This window comes from Ceratosolen solmsi, unplaced genomic scaffold (genome assembly GCF_000503995.2).
Source record: "Ceratosolen solmsi marchali unplaced genomic scaffold, CerSol_1.0 scaffold47, whole genome shotgun sequence".
NCBI classification, from domain to species: domain Eukaryota; kingdom Metazoa; phylum Arthropoda; class Insecta; order Hymenoptera; family Agaonidae; genus Ceratosolen; species Ceratosolen solmsi.
The window spans coordinates 3,644,353-3,657,802 of record NW_011948419.1 but is presented as its reverse complement, the minus strand read 5'-3'; the positions used below and the strand labels follow the sequence as shown (position 1 = coordinate 3,657,802).

General features: G+C 26.9%; 2 protein-coding genes across 3 annotated transcripts; one reads left to right on the top strand and one right to left on the bottom strand.

Moving 5' to 3' along the window:
* Nucleotides 1-46: 46 nt before the first annotated feature.
* Nucleotides 47-1,976, bottom strand: MED11 (mediator complex subunit 11). Of its 2 annotated transcripts, XM_011497496.1 has the most exons (4): nt 1,929-1,976; nt 1,380-1,608; nt 303-562; nt 49-192 (listed from the first exon to the last, which is right to left on the bottom strand). In XM_011497496.1, the coding sequence occupies exons 2-3, from the start codon at nt 1,594-1,596 to the stop codon at nt 312-314; spliced, it is 468 nt and encodes a 155-aa protein (XP_011495798.1). In that variant the 5' UTR covers nt 1,597-1,608; nt 1,929-1,976; the 3' UTR covers nt 49-192; nt 303-311. The 2 variants fall into 2 exon arrangements, with proteins under 2 accessions (XP_011495797.1, XP_011495798.1); XM_011497495.1 differs by having other exon boundaries at nt 47-562.
* Nucleotides 1,977-3,410: 1,434 nt separating this feature from the next.
* On the top strand, nt 3,411-11,581 carry Jasper (JIL-1 anchoring and stabilizing protein). The gene is made up of 12 exons (XM_011497778.1): nt 3,411-3,811; nt 4,101-4,171; nt 4,871-5,025; nt 5,095-5,282; nt 5,518-5,722; nt 6,409-6,507; nt 9,584-9,644; nt 10,144-10,318; nt 10,393-10,446; nt 10,534-10,599; nt 11,259-11,388; nt 11,463-11,581. The coding sequence occupies exons 1-12, from the start codon at nt 3,731-3,733 to the stop codon at nt 11,579-11,581; spliced, it is 1,404 nt and encodes a 467-aa protein (XP_011496080.1). The 5' UTR covers nt 3,411-3,730.
* Nucleotides 11,582-13,450: the final 1,869 nt, after the last annotated feature.

The following is a 13,450-nucleotide window of genomic DNA, read 5'->3' as shown; positions in this document are numbered from 1 at the left end:
AAAAAAAAAAAAACAAAAAAAAAGAGTTAAAATTTGAATAAAAACGTCCATATCTTCCATTCAAATAGAGAATAACGAAGTTAACAGTATTTGATAAAATTAAAATGATAATTCAAAAAGTTACAATATGCGTTTGTAAGTATTTCTACTAACCTGTAAGTAATCTAAAGACTTATAAGAAGTCTTTTACACCTTCAAAATTTTATATAACAAAATAGAAGAAAAAAAGAAAAATAAATTAAGTTAATAAGTGATTGTGCTAATGATATGGTTCAGTCTGAATTCCAAAATTATTATCTTACAAGCACAAATTATGAGGCAGAGGAGTTAGTTTGAGGTTGTTGTACAGAAATATTATTTGAGGCCATTTGCTGTTGTTGTTGCTGCTGCTGTTGCTGTTGGGATTGCTGCGAACGTCCTAAATTCGCAAGATTGCGTGAATGCAAATGTTTATTTTTTATGCGTTCCAGCTCGTCTACTCTACTGCGTACATGCTGTAGTCTGTGCCAAGCCATTTGCAGTACCTTTTGACTTTCGTAACCAGAACCTTCATGAGGTTGACCTAAAAAATTATTATCTTTTATTGAGCGCAATTGCAAATAGCAGGATAAGGTATTTGAATTTTAAAAATTTAGAGTACATTCATCTACTGAATTTTATCAAATTTCATAATTAGATTAAAAAATTCATTTATTACATGTATTTACTGCAAGTAGTTGCAAATAGTACTTAATTGTTAGTTCAAAAAAATATAAAAATAGTAAATTACATAAAGTTAAAGAAAGTAATAGCAGTATTTTCAGTGAATTAAATGTTATTATTAAAACAAAACAGAAAGATTCAATTAAATTGAAAAATATTTATTGATGTATAATTTTCAGTGAATTTTAACAATAATATCTTTTTTATTATTACAATTATGAAAAAAGACTGAATTCATTATTTTATTTATAGAATATAAATACAATATCTCAAAGAAGATGACATTAAATATAAATATTTTATAAATTATATATTATAAGTTATAGAACAGTGATTATAATACATTTTTCATTACAAATTCATGTAATAATTAATGTCGTGCATTACTTAGATCGTATAAACAAATTTATTCCAACAATTATATCCCATTATAAAAAATCACTAATTATACTTTCAACTACAATTTCATTACTTTTACGATAAATTTTACAAATTATAACACGATTTAATAAAGTAGGTAGAACATAAAATTAGACAAAAGCTTTATTACAAATAATGAAATTGAGTTTCATAATATTATTTAATAGATTTTTCGTTTAAACGTAATATAATAAAAAAAAATTGTCAATTTTAGATTTGTAAACAAGTTATGATACTGAATAAAAATTAATCAATACCTGTTGATACTTGCGTTAAATAATTAATTTGTTCGCTCAATTTGGATTCAACGAGTCCTAAAGTTTTAATAAATTGATGCGTTTGACCTTCCGCTTGTTTTGAATTAGATTTGTCTTTACTAAGTTCCATAAAAGCTTGGCCCGCGCTTTGCAGGCAAGTAATTATATCCTTTTCTATTGCTTCTAAAATTTGAATTCTTTCCATTGGAGGTGACATTTCAATTTGCTTCTAAAAATTTTATAATCAAAATAAAAGAATTATTATAACCTAAGGATGTTAAAAACATTTCATTATAAAATTTTACAAAAAAATATATAATTAATAATAAGTCGATCGCGAGTATTTGAAGATAGAATATTACAAAAATCATATAAGAATTAGTGATAATAACTTGATTAAAACGAAATATTATTTTTTCATATGCATTAATAAAAATGTACTGTTACCAAATTTTGTACATGTTCAGTGTATAAATTATTAAATATTTGCTATAAAATTTTTTTTTTTCAATGATTTTAATTATAAAAAGAGTTATCGAACAAAATTACCCTTTTAAGAACTAAGATTCTATAAATATTAAATATCAGTTGCTTTAATTAAAAGTTTGAAGGTTATGTTTGTTATAACAATCGACTAGTTAAACTGCTGATGTAACAAAGCTTTATCACTAAATTGATAACGATAACATTAAACAATTTATGAATCTCTGTTTTTTTGTTTAATACACATAACATTATTATAATCACGCTCTATTATGCTTTTGTATAATTCTAATTTATATAATAAATCTCTTACCTTCTAAAATGACATATGAAATATAAAAAATAATATATATAGCCAATTTAAAAAATACTACTTACATTTGTCAGTTGCCTAAGAATTAAAAAAACTGTTAGTAAGAATTTGAAAAATATTAATTAGAAAGTAATTAAATTAATCACTCGGTAGAACAAAACATACTTCGATCATAAACAAAATTATATACAACATTTATTAGCTCTATGTTTATGCAATGAAAATGTAAAATAAGTTCGTAGTTTAAAGAGACATGAAGAGATTGTAAAAGAAAAACAATAAAATCGACCAATCAAATTTCAATGTAGGAACACTTGCATCGTCTAGTCACTAATTGACTGTCAACTCTTCGAAATTTTCATCACATAATTCACATGTCACGTATTTATCTTTGAGCATTTGTGAATGAAAGAACATGTATCACAATGGCATTTAAATATTATCTTTGGCATTATAGTTTGTAAAATTCAACGTTGTTCAACGTGGGAATTGGAAATAGGTAGGGTGTGCGCGTCATTTAGCCGACATTGACCGTTCGACAATCCGTATTTTACAGAGACCAAGACAATGCATTATTGGCCAAGTTAAATTGTTCGCTCCTTACCGCTATTAATATAAAAATCAAAACTATTTCTTTCGATATATTGCGACGCAGTTTTCGTTTACGCATAAAAAGGATTAAAAAAAAAAAAAAAAAAAAAAAAAAAATATATATATATATATATATATACAATCAAATGGATGAACGAAGGATGTTGCTTAGTAATTAATTAACAAGCAATCGCAATAGTTACTTTATATCTACCTTGACTATGGTTAATGGCCTTGGTATGGTAAACATGAGAGGCAATCTTAGATTTCGCTTAGACCGTGTACATTTAATGGTCTACGTAAATATTTGTAAATCCTCGTACGTGGTCCATCCCCACTAAGGATGGTGGTGGGGTGACTATTGTAGATTGCAAATTCATTTTAAGAATTTATAATTGCAATAAATGAATTGTTAATGTATATTTGAGAACGATACAACAGCGGCTCGAAAATTTTCGATTAAATTGGCCATCTACAGTTGGCTTCCTACACTCAGCATACATTTTCTTTTCATATTGATATTGGATGTGCATATTATGTGTACACACATGCGCATGTAGATACGCGCATGCACACATGCGTATATGCATATATGCATATATATGTATATAGATCAATATTCATTAAAGAATCATATATATATATATATATATGCGCCGGTGCGTAACGTGTATGGGAAAGCTGATCATCACAGGACAGTGACACGCTTTTAGAAAGCCCATTTCTTTCCTTCATGGTTTTGTCTAGACGCAAATGGTCGCTGATACTTTCGTAATGTTGTTCGTCCATTGATCGTACTCGCACGAACACACGGAAAAAGCACGCCAAAGTAAAATATCGTGTATATGCAGCAAAAGTAGGAAGAGTAAAAACAAAACCATAAACTAATCAAACTTGTGTTCGAGTGGAATACGAAAATCATCGGAAGAAGTTCGCAAGATTTTCGTAATAACGACGGTAAAAGATGGTGAAGCTCCCGAAGAGATTTAGCGTCGGGGAGCGAATCTTCGCCAAAGTTCGAGGTTATCCGCCTTGGCCAGCTAAGGTAAATTCAACTTTTATTCTTTAGACCTTTATTTTCATTTCTTGTTTTTTCAAATATTGTTTATTATTGAGAATAAAATTATTTTAATAATGTGAATATCTAAATAATGTACTATTTTGGATGAAATTGAAAGGATGCACCTTTCATCTTGGCTTCTTGATTAGATCCTGCCAGTATAGAACGCCTTGTTAGTTTATAGAAAAGCATCATATTGAAAAACATTTATTTGAGAAAAATCATACATGTTTCGTTTGATTTCGTAAATTTTTATTTTTATTTTTATTTTCAGATAGAGAATATCACTGATCCAAATACAAAACATGCAAAATATCATGTTGTGTTCTATGGAACTAAAGAAATGTAAGCTTATCTTGAATTTGTATAGTTCTTTTATATGATCTAAAGTATAAGATATCCAATAATTGCTGAATTAATACAATTCCATTGGATTGCGCATATGTATATTTATATAAAAATTTGCCTATACAAGCTTGTATACCGCTGCAAATGTATTTAATAATATACATGTTCACATCCATAATTATAATATTAATTTATAATTTGAATATTGCTAAATTTATTAATCAATATGAAACTTTTATTGTACGACTAAAGATAGTTTAAATATTAAAAAATACAATACGCTCTATAAGATATATATATACACACATCGTACACACACACACACACACGCACACGCACACACACGCACATATATAAAATGAACTTTTTGTAAAAATATTAATTATATTAATAATAATTTTATAATGATGAATACGAAAAACATGATTTTTATGAATTTACCTTTAGTTTGTTCTATAAAGATACATAATCACAAAAAGTTTATTCATGTATCGTATGATATATGTATATTAATACCGCATATAATAATGTTAAATTTTAGTAGAATATAAAAAAATTGAATGAATAGAAAAGCATTTTATTAATATATTTAAAATGATAAATATAATTTGAGCAATAGGGAATTTAATATAACGATAAATTATATTTTCTAAATTATAATTATTTCTTACTATAAAAAAATTAATATAATTTCAGTGGGACTTGCAAAATTGAAGATCTTTTTCAATATGCAGATAATAAAGATAAATTCAGTAAAACAGTTAGACGAAAAAATTTCCATGATGGAATACAAGAACTTGAAGAAGATTTGAAAAAAAATCCTAACCCTGTCTATGGTGATACTGCAAGAGGTATGGCAGTTTTTTTTAAATATATAAATAGAAATATTACTTTTAAAATTTTAACTATTGTTAATATAGATTCGGAAGCTGCTGAAAATGTACCTGTAAATGTGACTGAAGATAATTCTGGAAAAGAAAGTGATAGCATTACTTCAGCTTCGGGAAATCAAGATGGTGACGCTGAAACTGGAAATCTAGTAATCGATGAAAGTGATAAAAAAAAAACTGTAAAAAGAAAATCACAGCAAATCATACAAAGTACACCTGTAAGTTCAAATATTATTATAATTTAATATGGGATTGTTAACAAAATTATTACATCTTGGTAATAAAATAAATTGTAAACAATATCCCAATATAAATGTAGGAGCTGCTGACAGGTCATTATTAAGTCTAATTGACATGTGCGATTACTCCTTACATTTATGTATAATTGTTTGCATTAAATTGTTTGAATATTAAAGAATTTCATATTAAAAAAATACTTATATTTCTATAAAGGACATGTCTGAAGCAAAGAAAAAACGAGGACGCAAAAGTATGGCATCGGTTTTAGCAGAAAATACACCAAAACAAGATATTTCTCATGACTCGCAAGATGAAGATCCAGAAAAAAAAATTGTTAGTCGCAGTGGCCGAAAAATTAAACCCAAAAGATTTCACGACTTTTCTGATACAGAAATTTCAATAGATACATCAAGAAATGGTAGGTGCTTATTAAAATGTATAAACTTGTATTCAATTTTTAACTTTCAATTTATTGTTAAAAATTTGATAAATGTGCGAAAGCATTTTGAAAATATAATTATTTTATCGTAAGTTTTACATTATTTATTCAATTGATAGAACTTTTTAATAAATGTTATTTAATATTCTTCTTATTATTTAAAATATTGATGTTTAAAGGTACGAGCTGCATTAAAAGTAGTCCTATGATGTTACATTATTCGATGAAGAAAGAAAACGATGAAATCTGAGAATTAACGACAGAACAAAGATTAGTGCTTTTAGAACAACTACGTTTTAATTCAATTGCAAACGTCTCGACATACTGATAGTTGACTTACAATATTAACTTCAATAAATATTAGAATCTTACTATAAATCAATTTTATTTAAAATTAATGCAAAATTTTTAAATTTTATACAGATTTGTTTCTTTATAGATAATTAATCAAGATTTAAATACGTCATTTATTTATATTTAAGAACAAGTAACATTTTATAATACATTGCACCCAGAACTTTTTACAATACCTCGGAAAATTTATTTAATAAATATTAAAACATATGTATTAGAAAATTTTATTGAAGAATACTTTTTGTGAATTTAAAAATGATGTAATATTTTATAATATTTAATTGAAATTTATTAAAAACTATTGATTACAGATCATTCAATACGGAGCAGGACGAAAATTAAGTCTGAAGAATCCAATGAAAATCAGGAAACCTTAATTACACGTATTAAAAAAAGAATGAGTATCGAAAGTAAGTTACCTAATTTTATATTAAAATGAAATACAATTTTAATTTTAATCCATTTAAAATATGAAAATTGAAAAATTTATGATTTTAAATATTTTTCAATATGTATACCTATAATTTGTTTATCTGAAAATATTATTTTTTCACTTTTCAATATTATATGGATGTAATGATTAAAATTCTCTGAAACTAACCAATAAAATGTAATTATTTTTTATTAGAATGAAAGGTTATACTTATAAACACACACACGCGCGCGCACACACATACATACACATACACACACACATATATATATATATATATATATAGCATTACAGAAATAGTAATAATACACAACTAACCCATAATAATGCTTGTATAATCTAACTAAATTATTCAACTGATTTTTTTTTATTATTTTTTTTAAGAAGTCAGATTTTAAATTAAGTTTGTATAAATTTGAATAAATTTAAGTAATTTATTAATTTTTGAAAAACGCCAATTTCCATTTCAAATATTTAAAAAATTCTATTAAAAAGTAACAAGTAAATATTTGGTAAAAAAATAAAAAGTAAATTCTCCATTTACATTAATCATTAATAATTTATAATAACTTTATAATAATCTCTATCCACTTCCAATAGTCAGTTATTTATGAAAAAATTATATTAATTGTTAATTAAATACTATATAAAAAAATAACCGACTGAAGAAAAGAACTTCTGATAATGTAATATACAAAACAGCGTTTCAACAGAGAAAAAATATATCCTGAAATTCTATATTTTAAGCCTATATTCTATATTGTAAGTATAAATTAATTCAATTTATAGTACTCATAATCAAAGCTTTCAAATTTAAATATAAAAAAAATGCATCTCCTAAAATTTGTAGTATACGAAAAATATTTAATATACTATTACTAACGATATTTAATAAAATGCGTATTGCAATTATTATTAAATAAAATGTACAATTTAAACAAATCTAGTTTAAACAAAAAGCATTGGATACTATTCCAATTAAATTTTTTTTTTTTTTTTTAATTTGTTGCATATATGAAAAGATATATTTAATGAAAAAATATATTTAAATCTTCTAGAAATGTCTTTCAAAACTATTAATATTTTATCAGTTCTATATGAAAAGACAAAAAATGGGTGAAATGAATTAGAACAAATTGATGTTTTAGTTTTCAAAATTTTAATACTTTGTTTAAAGTATTTTTGATTAATATATATATATATATATATATATATATATATTGAATTTTTTATAAATTTAATAATATAATACATTTCATATGTGAAATAACTGTAATCTTATGTAAATAATGATTTTTTAATACAAATTCAACTTCTATTTCTATTAATAAATGTAAGTAACTGAAATTGTTGATAAATTTATATATAAGTTGCAAATAAAATATCGATCGAAATATTACAGCATCATTAAATTACAAATCTTCCTTCTAATTTGAATATATTTATTGATGATTACAAACTCTTTATAAACTAAATACTGCTTATATAATCGAATTCTTTATTTTCATATAATATATGAACAGTTGATGCTTGATAAAAAATACATTTAAAACATTGATTATAGATTTCTATAAATAAGGAATTTTTAATGAGTATTACATTATGAGAATTACAATTCAACCGAAAAGCTCGATTCTCGAGAAGAAGATGTTTTTCTTGTTATTATTACTATAAAGGAATTATTTATGCATAAATTAATAGAGGAAATTTGTAACGTTATATTAAACAACATAAAAGTTAAATGTCACGTGTTTCACCTTTCATTCGAGATTATGATTATTATTACGAGTGATATTAAAAATGTCGCTTAAACGAAAACTCAATTAAAAAATAAGATTAAGTGTACAAATTAACTAATGATACCGAAGTTGATTTAATTGTCATTTTAAAGCAGTTTTTTTTATTGTTGAACCGATTGAAAAGTAACGACATTATTGTAGGAAATTATATGAGCGAAAGTGGTGAGATTGATAATTCTCGTAGAAAAAATGTTCGAGCTAAAATTTACAAAATAAGTGTTTGAGCATTAAACACGTAACTTTTTCTTTTTCTTGTTCTCCAATGAAACAATGTGAGCATTAAAGTGCGTTGATGATTAAGCGTTAAAAGACGTATCACGAGAGTCGCTGACTTGGATTATAAATGTCGTCTACTGTATAAATTGAATAAGGTTTTATAAGTTTAATGAGTATGTTACGAATCGACATATTTTGGTAGGTTGCGAGGGTGGTACTTGTAGTTATTGCCTCAAGCTACAATCTATCAACCGTACGAGCACAAAGTGTTTCTATATTTTAACGGAGGCATTGCGAGTGAGGTTTGTTAGCTTTGAAGAGCCTCTTAAGGAAGATGTTAACAAGACTTTGGACCAGCTCCATAATATCGACTAACTAACAATCGTAACCGAAAATGCGCAATAGCCTAAGGGGAAAAGGTAAGTGGAGAATGAGGCGAGTAAGGAGTATTAGGGCTTGGGGCTCATCGCCGTCGTCGGCGTCAATTTGCCATTCCGACCTCGGCAGTATCACGGACGAATCGAAGAAGCTCGATCTGCCCCATTATCCATTACATACAGATTTATAGGTGAATATCTTGGGGGTGGCTTGAATGGCAACTGCTTAACACGCGCATTAGTCACGTGGCGGTATAATAAGGAGCTACGGAGCGGTCGTTTAATTTGTACACTTAATAGGGGGCTAGTGAGTGACCCGGTGGCCCGGGGCCGTCGGCTCCAGTGCTGATCGATGACAATTCTTGCTTTGCAGGCAAGATCGGCACGGATGAGGGCCTATTAGGCAGTGAGGGTATCGTAGAGGCGAGGGCGAGCCCCGGCTACGCCGGTCGCTTGCTGCTCGCGCGGACGTGTGCCGGCGTCCCCGTAGGCATTAAGCTAGATGTTGATAGGCCGAATAGATTTGAGAGCGAGGCGGCCAGGGCCCGCTGGGACCTGTCCGTCGCCCGGAACGCCATGCGATTGAAAGAGCAACTCGAGAGCGGCGATATAGCCACCGATCTAATCAAAGATTCTTTAGACTTCAATGTACATGTTCCAGAAGACGACAGGAAAGCCCCAGCGAAAGACGAGGCCGAGGTCGAGAATCAGCAGAGGTTGAGGTGAGGCACATTTTTGTTCCATCGCTTTAAAGAACATTTTTGTTTTCTCTTTGAAGGGGCTCGTAGATCTCCAGGTCGGCCGATTGGAATGTTCGTTGGGGATGCGTCGACGATGGACGCCGCGAAGTGAAGTTGTAAAGTAATATTGAATGTATCGGGTTTAAGATTACGGTTAAAATTCATGCGCAAGTATGCTAAACGGTGATATGTGGCATCAAACACGTCGACCTATTCAAATTCACGGGAATACAATTGTATTTCGTTTCGAACGTTTTCGTAATCGAGTGCGACTGGTCGAAACGGAATTAATGAACATGTTTGATTAGGACTCGTTACGAATCAATTTTTACGCGCATTATATGATATTTGCTACAATTTTCCTAATTGCGTTAAATTTGTTTTATATATAATGCGCTTACGTTTCGTATTTATTAAATGTTGATGTTTGACATTTACCTATGTAGCTTAAAACTCATTTTTCCCTCTTTATTTTGAATAGGACATTACGCATTGAGTCACACATAATGTTTTTGGACACACAAATAAGATCAAGTCTTGGGCTTGATCAAGCTAATGCGGATGAATGTTTGGAGGCGATGGATCAAGTATTAGAAATTCAACTAACTCCATTAATGCTTAAGAAACACTCGCATATCGTTGAAACCATCAAAAGGGCAAGTATCAACAATTTTATCAAAAGTTTTTCAAAATGGTCTATACGTTATTAGAATTTATTATTCATTTTTAGTTGAGACGATATGTTGGAAACCTTGCCGATTGGAAACTGTCAGAAGAAGAAACGGTTCGTGTCTTATTACTCATCACAAAATTAGATGAAAATATTTCAAAAAAATTTTTTGATTGTAATTTAAAAAAATTTTTATTCTAGATTGCTTTTAAACAAAAAGCCGATAAAATAAAAAAGAAGGCCGAACTTATTTACAACAAATTTAAAGTAAGTTTACTTTAACTTATAATTACTGAAATGTGCTAATTTGCACGCTCATTGCGTAGCAAAGTTTTTTATTTGTCGTTAAAGAATTTAAAATTTAAGATATAATATTCATCCAAGATTAATTATAATTCTAACTGATGTTTATATGGTTTTATTAATTTACTTATGAGTTATTAACGATTCATCTACTTTAGCTTAATATTCTTAAATATCACTGTTTCAATAACTTAATAGCGAAGGAAGAATATAAATCGTCTTTAACCTCGTTTATCCTAAAATCATTATTTATTTATTTAAACATTATTAATTTTATATGAATTTCATAGAGTATTTCAAAATAAAGTATAGAGTATTTTTTAAATAACGGTTATGCTAAATCTAATAAAATTTTGGTATTAAAGTAACGATTAAAATGTATTTCATGATTTATTTAACCTATAAAATTGTATACCACAAGGCCGAATAAAATTCATATGAAGTATACATAATATAAATAATTTTAACAATTAATATTTTAATAACTATAATAAGCTATGTTATATTAATGTATACTTCGCGAAATTGATAACAGCTGTTAACTTAAGGGCTGATTTTCATAATATTGTTTAAAAATTTATCAAATTACAAATTAAAATAAAAAATTTTTCTTATACCTCCAGTCGTTGTTTGACATTCCTGAAGGTCAGACATTTTGGAACATCTTTTTAGAACAGCTGGATCAATTTAAGCAACAGACTAAAGATTTGACACCGGAAGAAATTTTTTCTCTTCTAGTTGATCCGACAGGTAATCGAGATCTTAAAACTTATTTAATATTACAATTATTCTTAAGACATTATTTTAATGTGCTTGATTGGCTTCAGAAATAGCTAAGCCGAATGAAGAGAATAATACGAACACAGTGAGTTCTCCTAAGAACGATACATCTTCGGATGAAGTATCAAATAAGAATATATCAGTGACAGAATCGGAAACCAAGTAACGTTTGTGAAAATTTTATATTTGTCAAGTGAACTTCTCTTTTAAGTGCAACGAGTTCTCGTCATTATTTGAAAAAAGCTCTTTCTTTATACTAACGACAATCGGTTTATGTGAGGTAAATTAATATTTTTTAATTATAAGTTAATTTTACTTTTTTTTTTTTTATTTTTATAAACCTGATTTACGTCGTTAAATAAGGAGCGCTTTCTTTCGATTATTATAATCATGTGAATCGTACTTTCAAGTATAGAGGTAATTTAATTTACATAAATTAAATTACATTAAAAATTAATTTCACAAAAGACTTAAAAGATAACTTTGATTTGTAATTAATTTTTTTCTTTTTGAAACTGATTTATACATGTAGCTTAATACAAAATTTTATGCTTCTCAATGTATTGATTAATTAGATATTAATTTCTACATAATTGTAAGAAATTATTAATAAAAGGAACAGCGTACGACTTGATTTTTTAGTGAAAAATGTCCATGATTAATTAAAATGAAAAAAATTTTCCTTTAGTTCAAGAAGAATGCAAAGATAGTGATATAATAATAATAATAATAATAATAATAATAATAATACAAATAATAATACAAATAATAATACAAATAATAATAAAAATCTATGAAAGAATATAAATGAAATTAATTAGAAATCAAATTATAATTTTAACTAATTTTTTTTTTAATTATAAAATCTAAGCTATTCTTAATTAAATATTATTTTTTTAAAACCTGTTTAAATATCATATTCATCGAAGGTTGAGGAAATATTTTATTTCATTTTATATTTTATATCGTTTAAAGATTTAAGTCTCTTGGGTAAACATTGAAACCAGAGTTGCTGTACATGGGATTTATTTTAATTTTACAAATTTGTGATCCATTATTTTTTGTCAATCGTAGTTTATAAGATTCTATTATTTTAAAGAGATTGTCTAAGAAATTCAGAGTACTTAAAACACTTTTAAGCCTTATAGTTAATGAATGCATCATTAAGAAGACAGTTTAAATTTTGCAGAATCTATATATTTTTACATGTCTAAAACTAATCAAATAAAAATCCTGACAGCACTGATTCAGGTAAGCCAAAGAGAATTATAATACTTAATCATCCGACAAACGTCATTGTAAACTTTGTCAAACTTATAGTATATTAAAGATGTCGTGATATATGTTTACATTTACACTTGATCTTCGTATTATATTAATAGTTCAGATATGTTAATCACAAATTTTATCAAAATCTTTGTAATCGATAGATAATGATCAGATGTAAGGATCAATAAAATTTTAATTAAATTAATTGTAATGATATTTTATATCATCGAAGTTGTAATTTATAGTGTAAATTTAAAAATATCCGTAGAAAGCAGATATTATTCTTTCTCATATTCTGAAACTAAAATGTACTTTTTAAAATTTAATAAAATACCATTTGTTTTATTAATGCAAATCGTATAAATTAGAAGAAAAAAAAATTTATTTTTATTCTTTTAGGGACAATAAAAAAAAAAAAAAACTCGATCATTATCATTCGTTTGCAAAAGGTAAACGATTTATATAAAAAATACTTTTAGTTGTGTTCTCGTAACGTTTGTAAATCCGACTTATGTACATATTTTTTTCCTTTTGGTAACTCATTTCGTTTCTGATGACTAATGTGAGGTAGTTTTAAAAAATCGAAACTATTGAATTTATCAAGTTTCGATACATCAAATAAACGAAGAAAAAGAAATGAATAATAGTATAAGATAATTAAATAATAATAATTCGATTGTCACACCCTTCGGATTAAACTTGTGTACGAAAGATATTTTGAATAAAAACTGTTACGAGAGAAAATTATAATATATTTTTCAAGCGT

Bases quoted from the DNA above. Each gene is read 5' to 3' on its own strand.
- MED11 (XM_011497495.1), bottom strand. From the start codon at position 1,596: ATGTCACCTCCAATGGAAAGAATTCAAATTTTAGAAGCAATAGAAAAG. The intron at 563-1,379 runs GTATTGATTAAT...ATAATTTTTTAG, and splicing joins TTTAACGCAAGTATCAACAG to GTCAACCTCATGAAGGTTCT.
- Jasper (XM_011497778.1), top strand. From the start codon at position 3,731: ATGGTGAAGCTCCCGAAGAGATTTAGCGTCGGGGAGCGAATCTTCGCC. The intron at 5,026-5,094 runs GTATGGCAGTTT...TTGTTAATATAG, and splicing joins CTATGGTGATACTGCAAGAG to ATTCGGAAGCTGCTGAAAAT. The intron at 9,645-10,143 runs GTGAGGCACATT...TATTTTGAATAG, and splicing joins GAGAATCAGCAGAGGTTGAG to GACATTACGCATTGAGTCAC.